Source organism: Labrus bergylta, chromosome 24, assembly GCF_963930695.1.
Source record: "Labrus bergylta chromosome 24, fLabBer1.1, whole genome shotgun sequence".
Lineage (NCBI taxonomy): Eukaryota > Metazoa > Chordata > Actinopteri > Labriformes > Labridae > Labrus > Labrus bergylta.
In genome coordinates, this window is record NC_089218.1 from 7460595 (window position 1) to 7477663 (window position 17069).

Below are 17069 nucleotides of genomic sequence, written 5' to 3' on the forward strand. Positions count from 1 at the left end.
ACGCCAAGTGTAAGGCTTCCAAATAGCAGCCCACAAACCACTGGGTGACGTCACAATGGCCACTTCCACTTCTGATATACTGTCTGTGGTTAAGGTAAAAGGTTGGCAATCCCATTAAACCCAGTTCCTCGTTCTCTGCTTACCTGTCTGATGACGAGTGTGCCGTCCTTGGAGGGTGTCATTGCCTGGTCGCTCTCCGAGTCTTCCACCAGCATGGTCTTAGCCGACTCTGTCTCGCCGTTACTCTGCCTCCTGCGGAAGCCATGGGGATATCTGACGTCCGTAACCAGACCAGCGTTAACAGACATGCAGAGAAGCCGTGCAACAATGAAAGCTCTGACAGAATATCTGATGTTTTTCAATGTACTCATGAGATTTAAGAGCGGAAACAACAGCAAGATGAAGGCGACAGACAGACAGAGAGGACTGTGAGGCACAACATCGTCGCAGCTCTACCTACCCAGCCCGCGAGTCCTCAGCTCCAGAGGTGGACTCCTCTCCTGCCTCCTGGTCCACTTCTTCATCGTCTTCTTCGTCGGTGGTGCCCGACTCCTCACTGGAGGAGGAGTAGTCGGTGACTTTGTGGAGAGGCTTCACGTCGTCCACAGCACGAAGCTCCTTGGCAAGAGCGGTCAGGTCCTGAGAAGAAGAAGAAGAAGAAAGAAAGATTCAAGTCGGATACATTTGCAAGAATCACATTGATGACTTCTTGAATACATTTAACGCATCGACCAAATCAAAAGATTCCAATACTGAAAGCATGTTAGGGAATTACCTTTGACATGCAATAATTAGAGTCATTCCTCCTCTAGTTGTACGTTTTATTATGAACTAACATCTGCCTGCATCCTCTCAGGCCTCTGAGAAGTAAAAAGCATTTGGCATATTGTGTATTTTAACATCGTCTGTTTTTCCACTTAGGGCTACCTTTCTCTCCAACTAAAGACCGTTCCACGAGTCTCGATGTTACAAACTCTACAGTGATGAGATTTAAGGCTTCAGACCAAAAAAGTCTCGCTTTAAAATCATCAGTCGAGAAGACCCAAAGTCGACGAGCACCGTCGTCTCTTGACTCCTTTTGTTTGTTAAGCGACCGCGCCAAGTTTTCATCTGGAGCTTTTAATTTAGAGATCTCCTTCCAAACATTTTAACATGAAAAGTTAGCGTTTCTTGGATGCTACTGTTTTGTGAACGTGCGATCTTCGTGACTGTCTTCCTTTATGAGAGAGGACAGCTGAGGCGAGACAGGCAATGTGGGGAAGAGAGAGATGGCTTGGGGGGGGAGTGACATGCACCAAATGGTCGCCAGTCGGGAGTCACCGCACAACCCACAAGTCAATGACTGTCAGTCATATATGGGCCTCCTCCTGCTCCACCCATCAGCTCCTGATGACAGACTCATTTGAGGCAGCGTTCACACTGCAGGCATAAGTCACCTCAATCTGATTTTTTTTTTTTGGCTCCTGTGTGACTCAGGTCGAATGCTCTTATGTGTGAACAGCACAAGTAATATTCAATCAATCTAATCGAGCGCCTTTCAGATACAGGCCACATTTAAAAAGCAATGTGAAAAGCCAAACAAACAAAAATCAGATCTGAGGCATGCAGTGTGAACGCAGCCTTAATGTTTAAGTAGCTGCCTTGAAATATTTCATGAAACTTTCAGAAAAAGTGACAAAGATGAAATTTATGTTTCACCCATTTACTACACGACACAACTGGAGGGAAAATGTAGTAATGCAGGAATAATATGTCCATTTACAAAGCTTGGTTCGCCTGCTCGGATAGTTTAATTAACTTGATGCAGTTTTTGAAGGGCTGCATATTGTTCGGAAAAATCAAATAATCACATCATAGTTGAATTTAATCCCATAGATTAGAGCCGACTCCTCCAGAGTCCTCGTCTTGTAACCACGCTGCCCTCGGCTTGTCCTCCCTTGCAGACTCTTAATAATGCAGTTTGTTAGGTCAGTGAGGAGCAAAAGGGGGCGGAGGGATATATCATGACATACTCAACAAAACAGGGGTCACAGTTTATCCCGCAACAAAGCCAGGTGAGAATAGCAGCAACTCTGACAAGTACGAGGAAACATGAGTTGTGTGTTTGCATTCAAATGTGGCCGCGTTTAAATCCAGGCTGCTGCAGAGCGTTAACTGTTTACGTTCCAGGCAATACAGAGAGGAAAGGAACTGTGCAGGCACGGGGGAAAGTGGGAAAATTCACAGGCAATAGTCCAGTTCTTTCATTGCAAACCTTTATCACATGATGCAATGAGCGGGGCAATGGTGCAAGCATTGCGAAGGTGCGATTGTGTGATCTTATTTAATAAGCTTACCGCATCACCCTAAGAGGTTCCCCAACAATCACGAACCATCGGATTCATGAGGGGTTGCACACACCAGGTGGTGGAATAATAAGAGTAGTAGAAAATGGAGAAAAAGAAACAGTTTTTCATCTATTCAGCATCAAACAAGTCACACCCGGGCTTTAGAAACAGAGGACTTACAGCTGGTCGAGTGGGCCGGGCGACGTTCTTTTCATCTTGTTTTTTGGGGATGTTTTCAGGACGCTGGAGAGGTGATCCTTCAGATTTGGAGGAAGCTTTGAGGCAAACAAAAGGAACAAACGTAAGTGAGGGGAAACAGAATGGGAAAAAAAAGGGTTAGCTCTTTAGGTGCAAAATGTTTTGGGGAACGCTTCAGTAGATTTATTCACTCAGCTGCAGGAAAACAGGCTCTAATGGCTTCAAAGTTTTCTTTGGTGTTTAAGAACCTAATCAGAGTATGTTCACTAAAATTCAAAGTTATTCGCAGGTGATAGGCTTGCCTGCAAGTCAGGTCAGCTACACGGCCTATTGGGAATAACTCTTATCCTTCATGAATTCAAAACACAAAAGTTATCAAAAAAAACCCTCACCCCCTGTAAAGTGTGTGCCTGTCAAGACGTGAGCTAATCAGACCTATTTCGCTTTTTGAAGCAGGCTAAAAACATGTTAATTTACTGTTGTAAAAACAGGCTTTTTTTTGAATGGGTGTGTATGTGACTTTTGTGGCATTGGCCACATTTTCCGCTTGGAAGAAACAAACTGATTGAGGCAGAGGTAGATCAGCAACTCCTGCGTTTTTCAACAAAAAAAATTGTGTTTTTGTTTAAAGGGTATGGCGGCTTTGGAGAGAGAACTTTATCAGCTTCTTCAGTTTTTTTTGTTTTAAAGTCTGTAACAAAAAAATTATATTTTTCAGCTAGGAGCCTCTCAGTGGAAACAAAAAGAACTTTTAATGGACTTTGATCTGCCGACTGGTGCAGTGGGGGCTTTGTATCCGTCAGAGCTCATGTTTATAGTGTTTGTTCCCCAAAATATGTGAATACAAAGACTATGTAAAACAAGACTGAGACTCCCCATTTGAATCACATTTCATATTTTCTATAACAATGAGCAAAACAAGAACTGGAGTGTAAGCAGAGAGTCAGTCGTGTCAGCTCATAGAGTGAGTGAAACAGGGCCGAGTACAGTACCAGGGGACTCACAGCGTGGCCTAAAGCGGTCACCAGGACTGGCCTGAGAGCTGGAGTTGGAGGAGCCGGACGAGCTGCCGCTGCCGGGCCGAGGCTGCAGCTTCTCCACTCGGTCCCACAGGGGGCGCTGCTCCACATTGCTGTCACAGAGAAGAAGAACGCCACATGAACACGATAATACAGAATATTTGTAAGTTTTGTTGTGTTTCATTTCATTTCTTTCGAGTTTTGACACTTTGCAACAGAAAAGATCCTTTATGAAACCAAAATACAAAATGCAAGAGTAGATAAAACAATGCAGTGTGTAAAGACTAAACAGCTGTTTTTTTTCGAATTCTGCACAATGGCGTTGGCATTGGCAATATAAGAAATGAATGACAACACCCCCTTACCAATTTTTCACAATTTGGAGGTGTCTTTACGTACCCGGAAGCGTTCCTCTGTCCACCCTGGTTCCCGGGCTGTGAGGGAAGAGGAGACTCTCGGCGTGACAGGACTGGAGACCTGGATGTTGTCCTCACTGGGACCTGAAGGAGAACAGATTCAAAGATTTCTCACACAGTGACAACAACAAAAACATCGGCTTATTAGATAACAGACTCAGGAATCCTGTGTTGCAGCAATAAAAGAATTCCCTGCAGCATGATCATACTTACCCTTTAAAGTGTAAACAATATGAGTACATTTCAAATGTGACGAGTAGAAAAGGAAACTATTCATTTTCTCGCTGAGGAACATTGGAAATTACTGTCAACATTAAACTGCGGTTGCTGGGCGAAGCTCTTTGGCAGAACAAGAGAGCAAACCCAATTAAACTTAATAAACCTGTATTGTGTTTCCTTTGAAAAGTCGGGCACAGGGAGGATATTTTGAGAGTAATGCATCACCTACTGGAGAATAATGGTACAAGAGCAGCAAAGATGGACCTCTGCAACAACCCACCTTCAAACTAAGAGCACACCGAGTTAAAAAAAGATACCCGTTATGTTGTTGTCAGAAATGATGCTCAATAATTGCAAAGTTTAACATCTCTAAATTTCATGTTTATTCCAAGAAAGGCTTCAAGATCCAAGTTCATCTCGCTTCAGATTTGAAGAGGTTTAATTTCACAGGAGTTTACGTTGACGTAAAATAAAAACACCAAACACAGCAAGCGGACACAGACAGGCTGATGAGTGAATTAATGCAGCATGAGGAGGCGTGAATGAGGGAGAGGAGAGGGGGAGGAGGGGGGGGGGGGGGGGCTCCTTACCTTTGGAGGCACCTCCTCACTGCTGGCCTGGTGTTCGAGTCTATGAGGGTGGTGGAGGGGAGGTTGGGGCTGGGGGTCAGTGCGTGCGGGCGATTGGTGGTGATGGTGGGGGTCCTGGGAGCGCAGGTGGAGCTGTGCAAAATTAGAGGCGACGCCGGCGGTCTCGCTGAAGGACTGGGAGCGAGAGACGACGGGCAGAGCAGGAGGAGGAGAGGGGGCGGCGCTGTTGCTACTTTTAAGAGCAGCCAGGTGGGACCACTGCACCTTTTGAGGGGTGAGGGGGGAGGGAGGGAAGGAGGGAGGGAGGGGAGGTGAAACAAGCAGACAACACAGTGAGACATGAGGGAAGATGTGCGTGGTTTTAAGTTTATACACATGCATACATACAAAGCACAAAACAACATGATGATGTGTTCACCTCAGAGTGACCGTCTGGGCTTTAGGTTCATGCAAATGCTTAAAGGAACAGTACAACATATCAGAAAAAAATATTATTTGCTACTTGCTGAGGGTTAGCAAGAATTATATCAGTAAATCCATCCAATCCGTAAAATATCTTATGATAACACATTAACTGGAGTGCTTTAAGAGATGTTGGTGAGACCGTTATCTTCAGATAGATATAGTATTTTATCATTCCTTGATTCCTTTGGGGAAGGACAAGATATTTGGAGCTGCTACAACAGGCTTCCACTAGCGCAGCGACATCTTGAAAAGAGAACCTAATGTCACACTGCTCTCAGTTTTGATGGTGGTGGTGGATGTTTTCAGAGCAAACATTGTGGAGCCTGTGTAGCCATGCAGGTGTCCGATTAGTTTGGAGATGGATGCAATTGCAGAAATTAATTTATTGGCGTTCGCTGAGCAGGCAAAAGAAGAAGAGATTCCAATGCATTCATGTATAGGATGGATTTTACACCGTTTGTAGCGTGGGGGGGTTTCAAAGATAGTTTGCAATTCTAACTATGAGTGAGAGAAGAAGTCCGAGCTGAGTCAGCCTTTAATTCCTCCTGGACAGTAAGTTCGCCAAATGATGAAGCTGTGCCAGAAAAAAGGTCTTGGCTGACTCGCTTTATCAAAAAAAAAAGGGGGAGAAAAATGCTCGAATTGCAAAGAAAACTAAATTAAAGAAATATGAGGCTACAAATATTCAAAGTTTCAATTATTCCTTTCTAAAAAAACATACAAATATTGCACATTTAGTTACAGATTGGTTCAGAAATAGATCAGTGATGAAGAACTTCACTGTCAGCTCTCCACTGTGGCCAACTGAAAATAATCATCTTCTCAACACATGAGTTTCACTTCAGACTATATTCTTCTCCACAAACTGTGTGGGCACAGAAGGACAAAGACCTCAAACATGAGTCCAACTGGGTGAGAGGCTTTTTGCTGTTTGAGCACATAAATCTGACAAGGGAGGGAGGACGAGAGCAACAGGGGGGGAAAAAAGGAAAGAAAAGGTCAGAAGAGGAGAAAGGAGGGACGAGTTACCTGAGGCTCCATGGGGCGGTGCATGGCGGACGCCTCGGAGGAGCCGCCGTTGGAGAACGGTTCAGATGAACGGGGAGGCAGAGGGGGCTGCTTGGGAGGAGGGGCGGTCTGAGGGGAACCCTGAATGTTTTTACGGTACCGCTCGTCAGCCTGGGATGAGGGAAAAGGAACAGGACATAGACGGGATAAGGATCAGGATTTTTATCACTGAAAGTTGAAATAGAGATAATCGAATACTCGGGAACTTCTTTCAATTTTTTTAAGTAACTATCATAAAGATGAATTAATAGCACTGATCAGAGAGTAGCTGAAAGTGCATTTCCCATTTAAACCCGTATTTGTAAGAAAGAAAAGTTGTGGAAAAAAAAGGTCCATCTTTAACTGGAATCACCTTTTAGTCCAGAATAAGCCATTTTTAAACTGAACGAAAAATGGTTCCCATTTCCTTGTTTCTTCTGATATTTTCCCCCTATTAGGAACTGTTTTTTCATACCCAGAACAGACATTTATATAAAACATGCTTGAAGCCTGTCAAAGGCAGCCGTACAGACAGGTATATGTGCACAGGCGGAGGTACAGACAGGACCACTGCAAACAAACACATCCTTGAACATGTAGGGAAAGAATGTTGTTAATGACACTGTTGATGACAGGAAACATTGCTCAGGTGTCCTGCATGTTAGTCTGGGCCTCAGCCATCGACATGCAACGGCCCAATGAACACACATTGTGGGGTCAGAACAGCCACGTTGAAGAGTTATACTGAAGGTCGGCGACCGTAGACCAAGAGATAATCCTATCACTTGTAATTTATGGAGTTCTAAATGAAATAAGTCTTTAGTTTTTTGGGTGACAACAACTAAAATAATCGATTTTAAAATGAAGCCTAAAAGATTTCCTGTTGCTTATTTTAACACTTGACTTAAGTTCCTCCTGTTTTCAGGGAAAACCAAGACACAAATACTCCAAACATTAAGATGGTTTTAGTAGTCAAGGAGACCGGCAACAGTGCAAGTGAGAGCTAGTGCCAAAAGAGAGTGAAGGAGACACGAAGAGGCTGGTTGGGAGTCTGTGGGTGTCCATTCTCCATTGTACAGCCTGCTATGTTTTATCTAAAAGAGTCCGACTGAGACTGCCCGTGTTGTAACTAATTTCTTTGGAATAATGCCACTGCATGCTTAACAGAATTTAACAGACGAATCTCTGAACCCATCAAAATCCAGACCCCTGAGCACGGTTAAATGTTCTTGTAGAAGCTTTAAATAGAGATAAGGATAAAGAAAACCAGTATTTGCTGCTCGCACCACCTCTATTTTCACTGAAGACAAGCAAGAGGAAGAAGCTGGAAAAGAGCAGGCAGCGGTCGACACAGGAGGTTCACCTCTCTGACAGGCTGAGGAGGATGACTGACAGCCTCTGCGGGCCTGTCGGGCTCCAAACCTTCTGCCTGGGGAGGCTCAGAGTCAGGGGGGCTGTCAGTCTGAGGGGGGCTGGGGGAGTCTGAGAGCTGGTTTGGGGAGGTCTCATCTGTGTCAGTGTTTTCTGCAACTGAAGCCTGAGATTTAGAGCTATCCAAAGGGAGCGTCTGAGGGGCCGAAGAGCCTCTGGCTGCAGAAACAGGAAGTGAGTCAGGGACCTGAGTCTGAGGGGATGCAGTGAGGACTCTGTCAGGGGGCAGGGTGGAGGTCTGTGGAGGTTTGTGATGGTCTGAGGGGGGTTTTGTCTTGTCCCCAGGCTGCAGTTTGGGTTCGTGCTGCAGCGACAGCAGGTACGCCTGTTCCTGCTGCAGCCGCTTGTGGAGCCGCTCGGCCTTGCGCTGCTCCTCGAGCTCTCGCCACTTGAACTCCTGTTGCAGAGTTTTGGGTTGATTCAAGGTGGAGAAAAGAGACGGCAGCCTGCCTTTGCCTGACTGAAAGCAGGGCCACCTTTTAATTTCGTTTTCTCAAAACACATTAATACAGAAACACTTTTGCATTAATAACCCAATCATCCTGATTTACACTTGAGTAACTTAAATGGAATCATACGTCATATTTAAGCCATTTGTATCTGTTGTTAAAGACTCATTTTAGTGTAATAATCACTGGCAGGTTAGACAAAAGTCTTGATTATATTTAATGTGGTGTTTCTGTGTGTGACTGACCAGCAGCATGGCCTGTTCACGCAGCAGCTGCTCCTGCAGCATCTCCAGGTGTCTCTGCTCCTCCTCCAGCTGACGTCTGATGTATTCCTGGTAATCACAACAACAACAAAAGTGTATCAAGTAAAATACCTAACATATCCAGCTCCGATGTTGTTGTCCTGCCTGCTCCAATAACACATTAAACATCTCACAGGAGAGATTAAAGTCCCAAGTAAACTATGACTGAAATCAAATGTTGAACTTCAATGACCACGTTTTTCTCAGACCTCCCTCAACCCCGAGGATTTGTACACCAGAGCCCTCGAGTGGATACTGGGTCAAGTGATGTCAAAGTAGAATTCATTTTAGGAGTTCACCTGTTCACGATCATTCCTTCTCTTCTCGTCTTCAGACCGCCGGCGTTCCTCTTCTTCTTTGCGTCTACGATCCATCTCTTCAATCCGCCTCTTCTCCTCTTGCTCACGGCGACGCTGCTCGCGCTCCTGTTGCCTCCTCATCTCGCGCTCACGCCGTTGTTGCTGTTGAGGGAGGCGACAGAGCAATGTCAGAGTTTCTGATCCATCAAATCAGACTCATCTTAGGAGAGCTCTGTGTCAAATCAAACAAATAATCATATACAAGATGGGAAAAACTAATTTTACCTCCTCCAGTCGCCTCCTCTGCTCCTTCTGTTGCTCGATACGTTTCTGCCTCTCCGCCAGTAGTTGGCGCTTGTACTCCTCCTGCTCGCGGAGCTGCTGCTCCTGGAGAAGCTGCTGGCGCCGGAGAGCCTCTGACCGCTCCTTGTTCTCCTGCTGCAGGCGGATGAAGTCACGGCGAAGAGTGGACTCACCGGGTACATTGACAATGGAGCTGGACGGACGGAGAAATCAGGACATGAAAGATAAATCTGAGAGGTACAGAGTTGAACTGGTAGTGACTCAAATTAGAGAGAGATTTTAAAGGGGGATTTGGGTGTGTTTTAAGCCTGAATCCTATTTGACATATATCGGGTTGTAAGGCAAATTGAGTTCAAAAAGTTTTCAGATTGCTCCAGCAGATCGATTTGGGATGGTGGCCACAGGAAGGGCTGTAATGACTTCTGCAATATCTGTCAGAGCGGAGAGGATTGCTAATAGTTGTCACACGTCTTCTATTGGACTGATCAAAGACAAAAAAACACATTTTAAACCAAGTTTGATTGTCTACATTCGCCACAATGCCCACTCTTCTGTGACTTTATTGTATTAAAGATTTAATAACCCATGAAACAAAACAGAATCACACAAAGTAATCAAATGAGGCAGTGGTAAACCAGCAATCCCCACGTTGTTCAAGGTAGAATTACTGCTTTAAGTGTCTTGCCCAAGGACACATCGGACACTTAGCCACAGCCTCGTGGTTTACTTGCTTCATACTTGTCCCTACACAATTAAACAAAAAATAGAAATTACAAAAACTCGTTCACCATACCTTGGCTCTCCTTCCTGCTCTGGGGGATCTTCTTCCTCCTCCTCGCTACCACTGTACTCGTACTCGGTCTCATCTGTGCAAAAGAAAATCGAGAAAGAAATGGGGGTTGAGCTTCTACTTCTACTACGTCAATTACAGGAAAATGAACAAAGAAAGGTTTTGCAAAAAAATATTAGTTCAGGTTAACTTGAACTTAAAGCATGTCTGAAAATGTCTGAAAATAGACACTTAAGGTTTAAGTTTTAGATGATGAAATGCATAACACAGTACATACACACAAAGGTTAAATTGGCTTTCTGCGCCAGATTTAACATGAGATACTCGATTTCACATTTTCTGTGACAGTGAATAAGACAAAAGAAGCAAAGTTCTAAGCTGGCAGGTTCACACAGTCTCACCTTTCTCTCCCCTCTTCTTCTTGGTCCGGTCGATGTGGTCTTTGAGCTGAATGCGGACTTGCCTCTCGTTGGGCTGGTCTCGGATGAACGGGTGCTTCAGCAGCTGCTCCGTCGGGGGACGCTGAGTGTAGTTCTTCACCAGAGAGTTCTCGATGAAGCTGAAAAACTTTTTGGACCTGTGGGGAACGTGGGGAGAGAGTGCAATGGGTGACGTTTAAAAAAAAAAAAAAAGAGACAGTAGATGCCAGAAACGAAAATGTCCAACCATGAGAGGACAGAGTGCGTCCTGAGATCTTAAATTAAATTTGATTACTGCAAACAAAATCTGAGTGAACCATCCATCCTGAAAAACACTCCCTCCATGCCTCTGAAAGACTCCGCTGCATGACAACAGCCTAAATGAGATTTATACGTGTAGACAGGCGGCACTCAACCTTTCATCACTGATGCGCCATGAAAACGCTGAAATATGGGGCACAGTGCGAGGCAATTATCATCATCAGTGCACCTGAAGCCGTTTAGATGTGGATTTGATTTACTTTTAATTAAAATTCAAAAAGGAAACAGTTAAAAAGAAACATCCTACAGCTTCTGGAAATATGGTTTATGGAAAAGTAAAGCAAATAGGATAAACAAGACGGACAACTCAGGTATCATACAGAAAAATCTGAGAGACGATTAACGACAATAAGTTTCACAATACCTAGTAAAAATAGATTTTGCTTTTTTCCAAGACTGTGTGAGCTTGATTGGAAATGTTCCTGCCTAATCACACAAACAACAGCACGTCTGACAACCAGAGACGTGGAGCCGTAAGCAAAGAGTCAGAATCAAAGAAACAAGAATCAAAAGGCTTTTTTTTAATTAAGGTTTTCAGGTAGTATAATGCTTTTAAAATGCATGCTATTAAAAAAGCCCATTAGACCCGAAACTTCAGTCAAAAAGCAGAAACTATTCTTTTTTTCATTCAGAGCATCACGGCAGTGTTTGCCAAGAAACACTGAGTGTGCCAGAGCAGGTGTACAACAGATGTGCAACTCAGCAGAGCTCGGAGGAAAGCTCTGATTCAGGCTTCTCCAGGAACCTGATCTGAGGTCAGAGATAAAGTTACACACAGAGAAACCAAGAAGGAAGGCCAAAGTTTAAATAACAAAAAAACATATAAATAAAACAGGAGCTTTTTATAAGGGTCAGAAAAAGAGAACTGAAAAGGGATAGAAATACACTTATGTGCACAAAAACAAATTCTTCTTCTGGTTCGTACTCACCATTTTTTAGATTTGAGCCTGGGAGGAGGGTTTCTCGGAATAAGGAAAAGTGCACGCATAGGGTGCATGTCACAGAGTGCTGGAAGGAGATGCACAAGAGCAGAACATTAGCAACATTTTACGCCACACAAAATCGTGCTAATATGAACAGAATGGTACTCACGTGGTGCTCCTTCAGCCATTTCAATAGCTGTGATACCAGTGGACCACAAATCACTCTGCAGGAAAAGACAACGCCCAGTCAGCAAAGCCGCAACAACGGGACATGTTCAGACAAATCAGCGAGGTAACAGGTGCAATACACCTGTTTTACACGGTTATGTCAAGTTTTCAGTGAGATTCTGTGGAGGCTCTTACTCTGTAATCGTAGGTAGCGTCCGGGTTCTCGTCACAAGCAATGACCTCCGGGGCCATCCAATAAGGAGTCCCGATGAAGGTGTTTCTTCTCCCAACTGTCCGATCCAGCTGAGCGCTCACACCAAAGTCAACTACAAGGAGGGGGAACATTGCTGTCAAGGTCTTGTACTCCAAATATTTAAGGATGTCAAGTCTGCAAATGTGAAACTACATTATCAGTCCAAAGAAATGACCTCTCCAGACAAGAGGCTCCTGCAGACAGTGAGATAGTAACAGTAATTGCATGTCATACTGAGCAAGATGATCTTGATAAAGGTGCTATCTGACCCAGACTGGACAAAAATCAATTTAAAGAAGGGACGCCAGGTAAAGCATGACATCAGGTCAATACCCCCCTTTAACCACCGTAACACTCTCACAGTCAGTGATAGATTCCTACCTGAATACACTTCTTCAGTCATAACTTTTGGTTAATTTACGTTTAAGATTCCACATTTGTCTTTCTATCCCGTCTTTTCTCACAGCTTTTAAGTCCACGCTCCAAGCAGAGTTCAGCTACATTGCGATCAAAATGTAGTGACACTATATTGCTTGTGTCGTCAACATGTTTTCGTTACTTAAAACACACACAAGATGCCTTGTTTAACAGAGTGTTTTCAAAATTCTCAGATTGTAAACTGAGACTGTAAACTGACACTCTGCAGCACAACAAAAGCAAAAGCTGAACATGTTTTTAAACAGTGAGTAAACGTCATGGGAGAACTCGCCTAGTTTGACTTCAGCGTTCTCTGTCAGCAGGACATTCTGGCCCTTGATGTCTCGGTGGATGACGTGGTGGGCATGAAGGTGGGCGAGACCCTGAGGAGTAGAGACCGATACATAACATTAGCAACCGAGGAGAGGAGAGGAGAGGAGAGGAAAGGAGAGGAGAAGAGAAAATGACTCTCACTCTGAGGATCTCTCTGGAGATGTAAGCGATCCAGTCTTCCTTCAGCTGGTTCCCCTTTGTGTTCTTCACCAGGTCCGTGATTGAGCCGGCTCCACAGAACTCCATCACCAACTAAAAAAAAAAAAAACAGGAATATTGATCATCAGAGGATGCTTAGTTGAATTGCTTCTCCACATTGCTTAACTCTGTGGTCGTGAAATGGGCTCTATTGGCTGCAACACAATCAAATCAGTCATTGTAAATGTTTTTTTATTTTAACTGTCAGGCTCCCAAAGGTAAAGAACTCAAAGAGGCAGACCTTTCTGTGAAGAGAATCCAGAAACAGCCGATACATGACCCTCTTAAATGCTACCAGACCGCATAAACAAAAACAGTCATTTTATCTTGAAGGAAACCTGTAGCTGCTTTTCTGCTGCTGAACCAATTGATTCGATTGGTGTGTTAATATGGTGTTTAAACGGCTACTTCTGATCCAATACAAAATCTATGAAACACACAATAACACAAAAAGTCTGTGATCGAGGCAGCTGTATATCAGACTTACCCATAGCTGGTCGTCGTGTCCCGGGGGGCTTTTCTTAATGAAAGCGCCGTAGTAGGTGGCTATGTTTCGGTGGTGGGAGTACTTTTTCAGCATATTGATCTCAAGTTTAATCTCCTCCTCCTCATCCTTGAAACAGAAAAAAAAAAAAAAACAGAATCACACACAAGTTACAGAGATAGACAAGATGGTGAAATTCAAAAATCCCTGTGTGGGTTTTTGGGGCTTTAATCATCATTTGGCTTTAAGTGACATTTCAGTTCAGACTCAAATCAGTTCACTTCCATATTTAGGGTCATATCAATGTGACAAAACCCTGGTTGTGGCTTTATTTCCGCATGACCGGGTCTTATTCATCTTGAATGTCGGACTCTGCTGTACGACAATGCAGCAGGAGTCGCCCGTCTACTCGCAAATGATTCCTTTGTTTAGGGATTAATGATGCATGAGTGAGTCTCACTGTGGTGGGTTGACGTGTAGCGTGGCCATTATTGGTATTCCCTTGTTAAAAAAGGAATAAATATACATTAGATAAATGGTTCAACACAGATATAAATTAGGATCTAGTGGAGATTATCTTTTTTGTTTAAGCACATAATGAAGCCAATAATCAGCTCTGAATCAACCCAACACATTCAAACAAACAAACAAGCAGGTAACAGCAGAGAGTTGGCCGGTAAACTCTCGTGGTCTGCAGGGTAAAAAAAAATACAGCTTTTCATTAATGCAATCTGGTGACGATTAAAGGAGTGAAACAGCAGCTGTTTCTGTTTATAAAAAAGGGATCAAATCTTAACTGTAGCTCTCCTTTTTGTTGTGATATTAAAAACTTTGTGTCCGAGTGAGTGTGTCAGCAGCAAACACGTTGTGCATTAAGCTTAAGAAAATGTGACGCATCCTTCACAGTTCATCTATCTGCTGTAGGTCAAAGTGATCTGCTGGAGAAATTATAAAACCTACTGCACCTTTAAGTCATTTAGACTTTTTTTTTTTTTTCCAAAGCACTCAAGATTAAAAGTACCACAACCCTTCAGAGACCAAGCGGAGGTAAGCTGGTCCACTGTTGTTTTTTCTGCTATTTGTCCCTACTGCAGCGCACCTTGTATTACCCGACACACAGTGAGCACGGCAGCTTCCTTCCATCGTTTTAGTACCACAACCCTGTTTAAAAAAAAAATGATGCAGTGTTTGCTGTAAATGGCCCTTTAGTGCGAGTAAAAGCAGCAAACCTGTCCTGAATCACATCTTGATAAAAAGGTCAGAACGAGCTGCAGTGCTTTCCCTCTGCTCGCATCCAATAGAAACTTGACAATGATTAACCGTGACACAGTAATTGAACACATGCAGGGATCAGCCTGTGTTCCTCTATGGTTACACGGCTTCTCCTATAGGAAGTACAGTAGGAGGAGGGGGGTGGATAGAAAAGGTGGGGGGGGGGTGGCTGTGCAGCATTATCACCGCAGGCTACAATGTGTGGGGTTTGCCTCTTTGTATTTACAATAATGTAGTATGTAACCAGGTTTAACATCACCAACAGTAGAAGACAATTCAGGGAGAGGTGATACTGTTTGTGCATGTTACTAATCTGTAATATGAGCAAGCAGAATCTTTAGTAAAATGGCAGCAGAGTGTCTGCGGCCATACTGCTGCTGCATGACTCGTCTGAGTTGACGTAAGCCTTTCTGTTGTACACTGCACACCCCTTCTACTCCCTCCCTCCCTCCCCTCTCTCTTTCCCATCCTCCCCCTCTCTGCTCTGCTTTGCTTTGCTGTGCAGCTGTTGGGATTATCACACCACCCCGGCAGAGAGAGAGCCTCGCTGCCACAAGTCAGGTGTGGAGGAGGTTAGGGGAAGAGTGACACAATCATATGGTTAAAAAAAAACAGAGAATGAGAAGAGGAGGAGTGGAGCTTTGTGAGATCTAAGCCAAGAAGATACAAGGGGGAAAAATGCGTCATTGTACTATGAACATAGATAAGAAGTTACTAATCTGTTGTGCTAGGTCAGCTACAACATTTGTGCATAATGCTTTAAGATAGATCATTTATAAAGAAGGTATAAGCTGTACCTGACTCAACTTCAATTTTTTTTGTTTCTTGCCTATCGTTTTCCAAGTATGTGTGACACAAATGAACATCTGTTTCCAATACAAGGATCCAACATATGCAGACCAAATAATCAGCAATATATGCCTAATGTAACTTTCCATTTCTCAAGTTTTACTGCTCTCCATTCTTTTTCCTTTTCCACAGTGAGTGTCATAATTACGTTTGGAAAATGTCAATAGAAACAAGTCTCTAAAACTGTCTTGTGATTCTCTTCATTTAGACCATAGACTGTAAATATTAATGGACAAAGGCTGAGTGACGTCACCCATCTGTTCCTGCAGGGTGATGGTGTCCATGCTGGAAATGCTGCCTCAACCTAGCTTTCAGTCATCCCAACGACAGGCTGAGAGCTGGAGCTGAGGCGGGTTTTAAGCCTCCTGGCAAACCGTGCATGCTCACTCGACATGTGTACATTTTACCAGTTGTATGGCGGCATGTGTATAGCAGACATGCTTTCAAACCATTTAATGCAGTGAGATGAAGGGAAAGCGAACAGTCTGATAACTCTCTGATTAATTTGATCCATATAAGTGGAGAAAAATAATGTTTTTAAGGATTTATTTTAGATTTAGAAAAGGAGGTGTTCTGTAAATCATGAAGAGCATCAGACAGACATAGCTTCATGAGGACATACCTTATGAACTTTCATTCATCATGCTGTCAGTAAGTTAGGACGATACTGTAGGTGTGCTTTCTTAGACTGTTGCATTAAACAGGAAACGATTGAGTCACACTCTTAACACCGGTTACATGATAACAAATTAGGTGAGTGTGGACACTCTGACTCATCATGACGTAGGCTGATGTGAGGAGTGGCGGCAGGCATGTCAGGGCAAACGGTCTCTGTGCTGCTGAGTCAGGAGCGTCTTTAGGGTTAGGTTGATTGCGACGCAGGTGCATGTTGAATATGTTGCACTGAATATTGGGAAATCTGGGTAATGATGCATGGGGGAAATTAAGCTGACGACTGTAGACGTCTCCCTTTTTTTTCCTCTGTATTTGTTGCAGTCAACATGCTTACACACTCATTGCTATGGCCTGTGTGGGTGTTTGCCTCTTCTGGCCTTCACTGTGACTCTGAAACCTTCTGCTTTGTGTTCCTGCATATGTTCATGTGTGGTTGTGTGCGTTCACTCATCTGCAGATGGGACCTCACACAGCTGAGGGCAGCGCGCTGGCCGCTAAATGACGCACTACGCTCAATAAGCATCCTGTTGCCTCTACCCCTCCCCTGCTGTTTATGATGGAGGGGGCTCATTACAAATCATGGCATTTTTTCTTCTCTGTAAGCTTGAAAACATTAAGACGTCAGATCCAAAGGAATGTCTATTCATTTTAATATTTACCAGACAAAAGCTCAAACATAACCGGAGTGTGATGTACTAGTGCAGATATCCTTTTCTTTTTTTTTCGCTTTGCAAACCAAGATGTCAAATTTAATTTGGGGGGGGGGGGGGGGGGGGGGATCATAATGAACAAAACTCCAGCAACTCCAGGGACGGGAATCTTTGGGTGTCTCACGATTCGATTTCAATTCTTGGGGATTCAGGCTTCAAAGTCTATTTATGAATGAGTCCATACTTCAGGAT

At 43.8% G+C, this 17069-nt stretch overlaps 1 protein-coding gene across 9 annotated transcripts in view; it reads right to left on the bottom strand.

Moving 5' to 3' along the window:
• LOC110002323 (mitogen-activated protein kinase kinase kinase kinase 4) overlaps nucleotides 1-17069 on the bottom strand; it is a 39209-nt gene that overhangs the window by 8861 nt on the left and 13279 nt on the right. For 3 of the 9 annotated variants that reach the window (XM_065951713.1, XM_065951712.1, XM_065951716.1), the window contains exons 4-22: nucleotides 13375-13500; nucleotides 12831-12941; nucleotides 12649-12739; nucleotides 11882-12012; nucleotides 11688-11742; nucleotides 11525-11603; nucleotides 10257-10432; nucleotides 9859-9931; nucleotides 9048-9258; nucleotides 8763-8924; nucleotides 8407-8493; nucleotides 7645-8172; nucleotides 6264-6413; nucleotides 4770-5033; nucleotides 3944-4044; nucleotides 3518-3657; nucleotides 2508-2602; nucleotides 461-639; nucleotides 144-273 (exon numbers count right to left, since the gene is read on the bottom strand). In XM_065951713.1, coding sequence (XP_065807785.1) covers nucleotides 144-273; nucleotides 461-639; nucleotides 2508-2602; nucleotides 3518-3657; nucleotides 3944-4044; nucleotides 4770-5033; nucleotides 6264-6413; nucleotides 7645-8172; nucleotides 8407-8493; nucleotides 8763-8924; nucleotides 9048-9258; nucleotides 9859-9931; nucleotides 10257-10432; nucleotides 11525-11603; nucleotides 11688-11742; nucleotides 11882-12012; nucleotides 12649-12739; nucleotides 12831-12941; nucleotides 13375-13500 — 2889 coding nt within the window. The remainder of the gene's footprint in view (nucleotides 1-143; nucleotides 274-460; nucleotides 640-2507; nucleotides 2603-3517; nucleotides 3658-3943; nucleotides 4045-4769; nucleotides 5034-6263; nucleotides 6414-7644; nucleotides 8173-8406; nucleotides 8494-8762; nucleotides 8925-9047; nucleotides 9259-9858; nucleotides 9932-10256; nucleotides 10433-11524; nucleotides 11604-11687; nucleotides 11743-11881; nucleotides 12013-12648; nucleotides 12740-12830; nucleotides 12942-13374; nucleotides 13501-17069) is intronic. The other 6 variants (XM_065951718.1, XM_065951717.1, XM_065951715.1 and 3 more) reach the window with 5 other exon arrangements.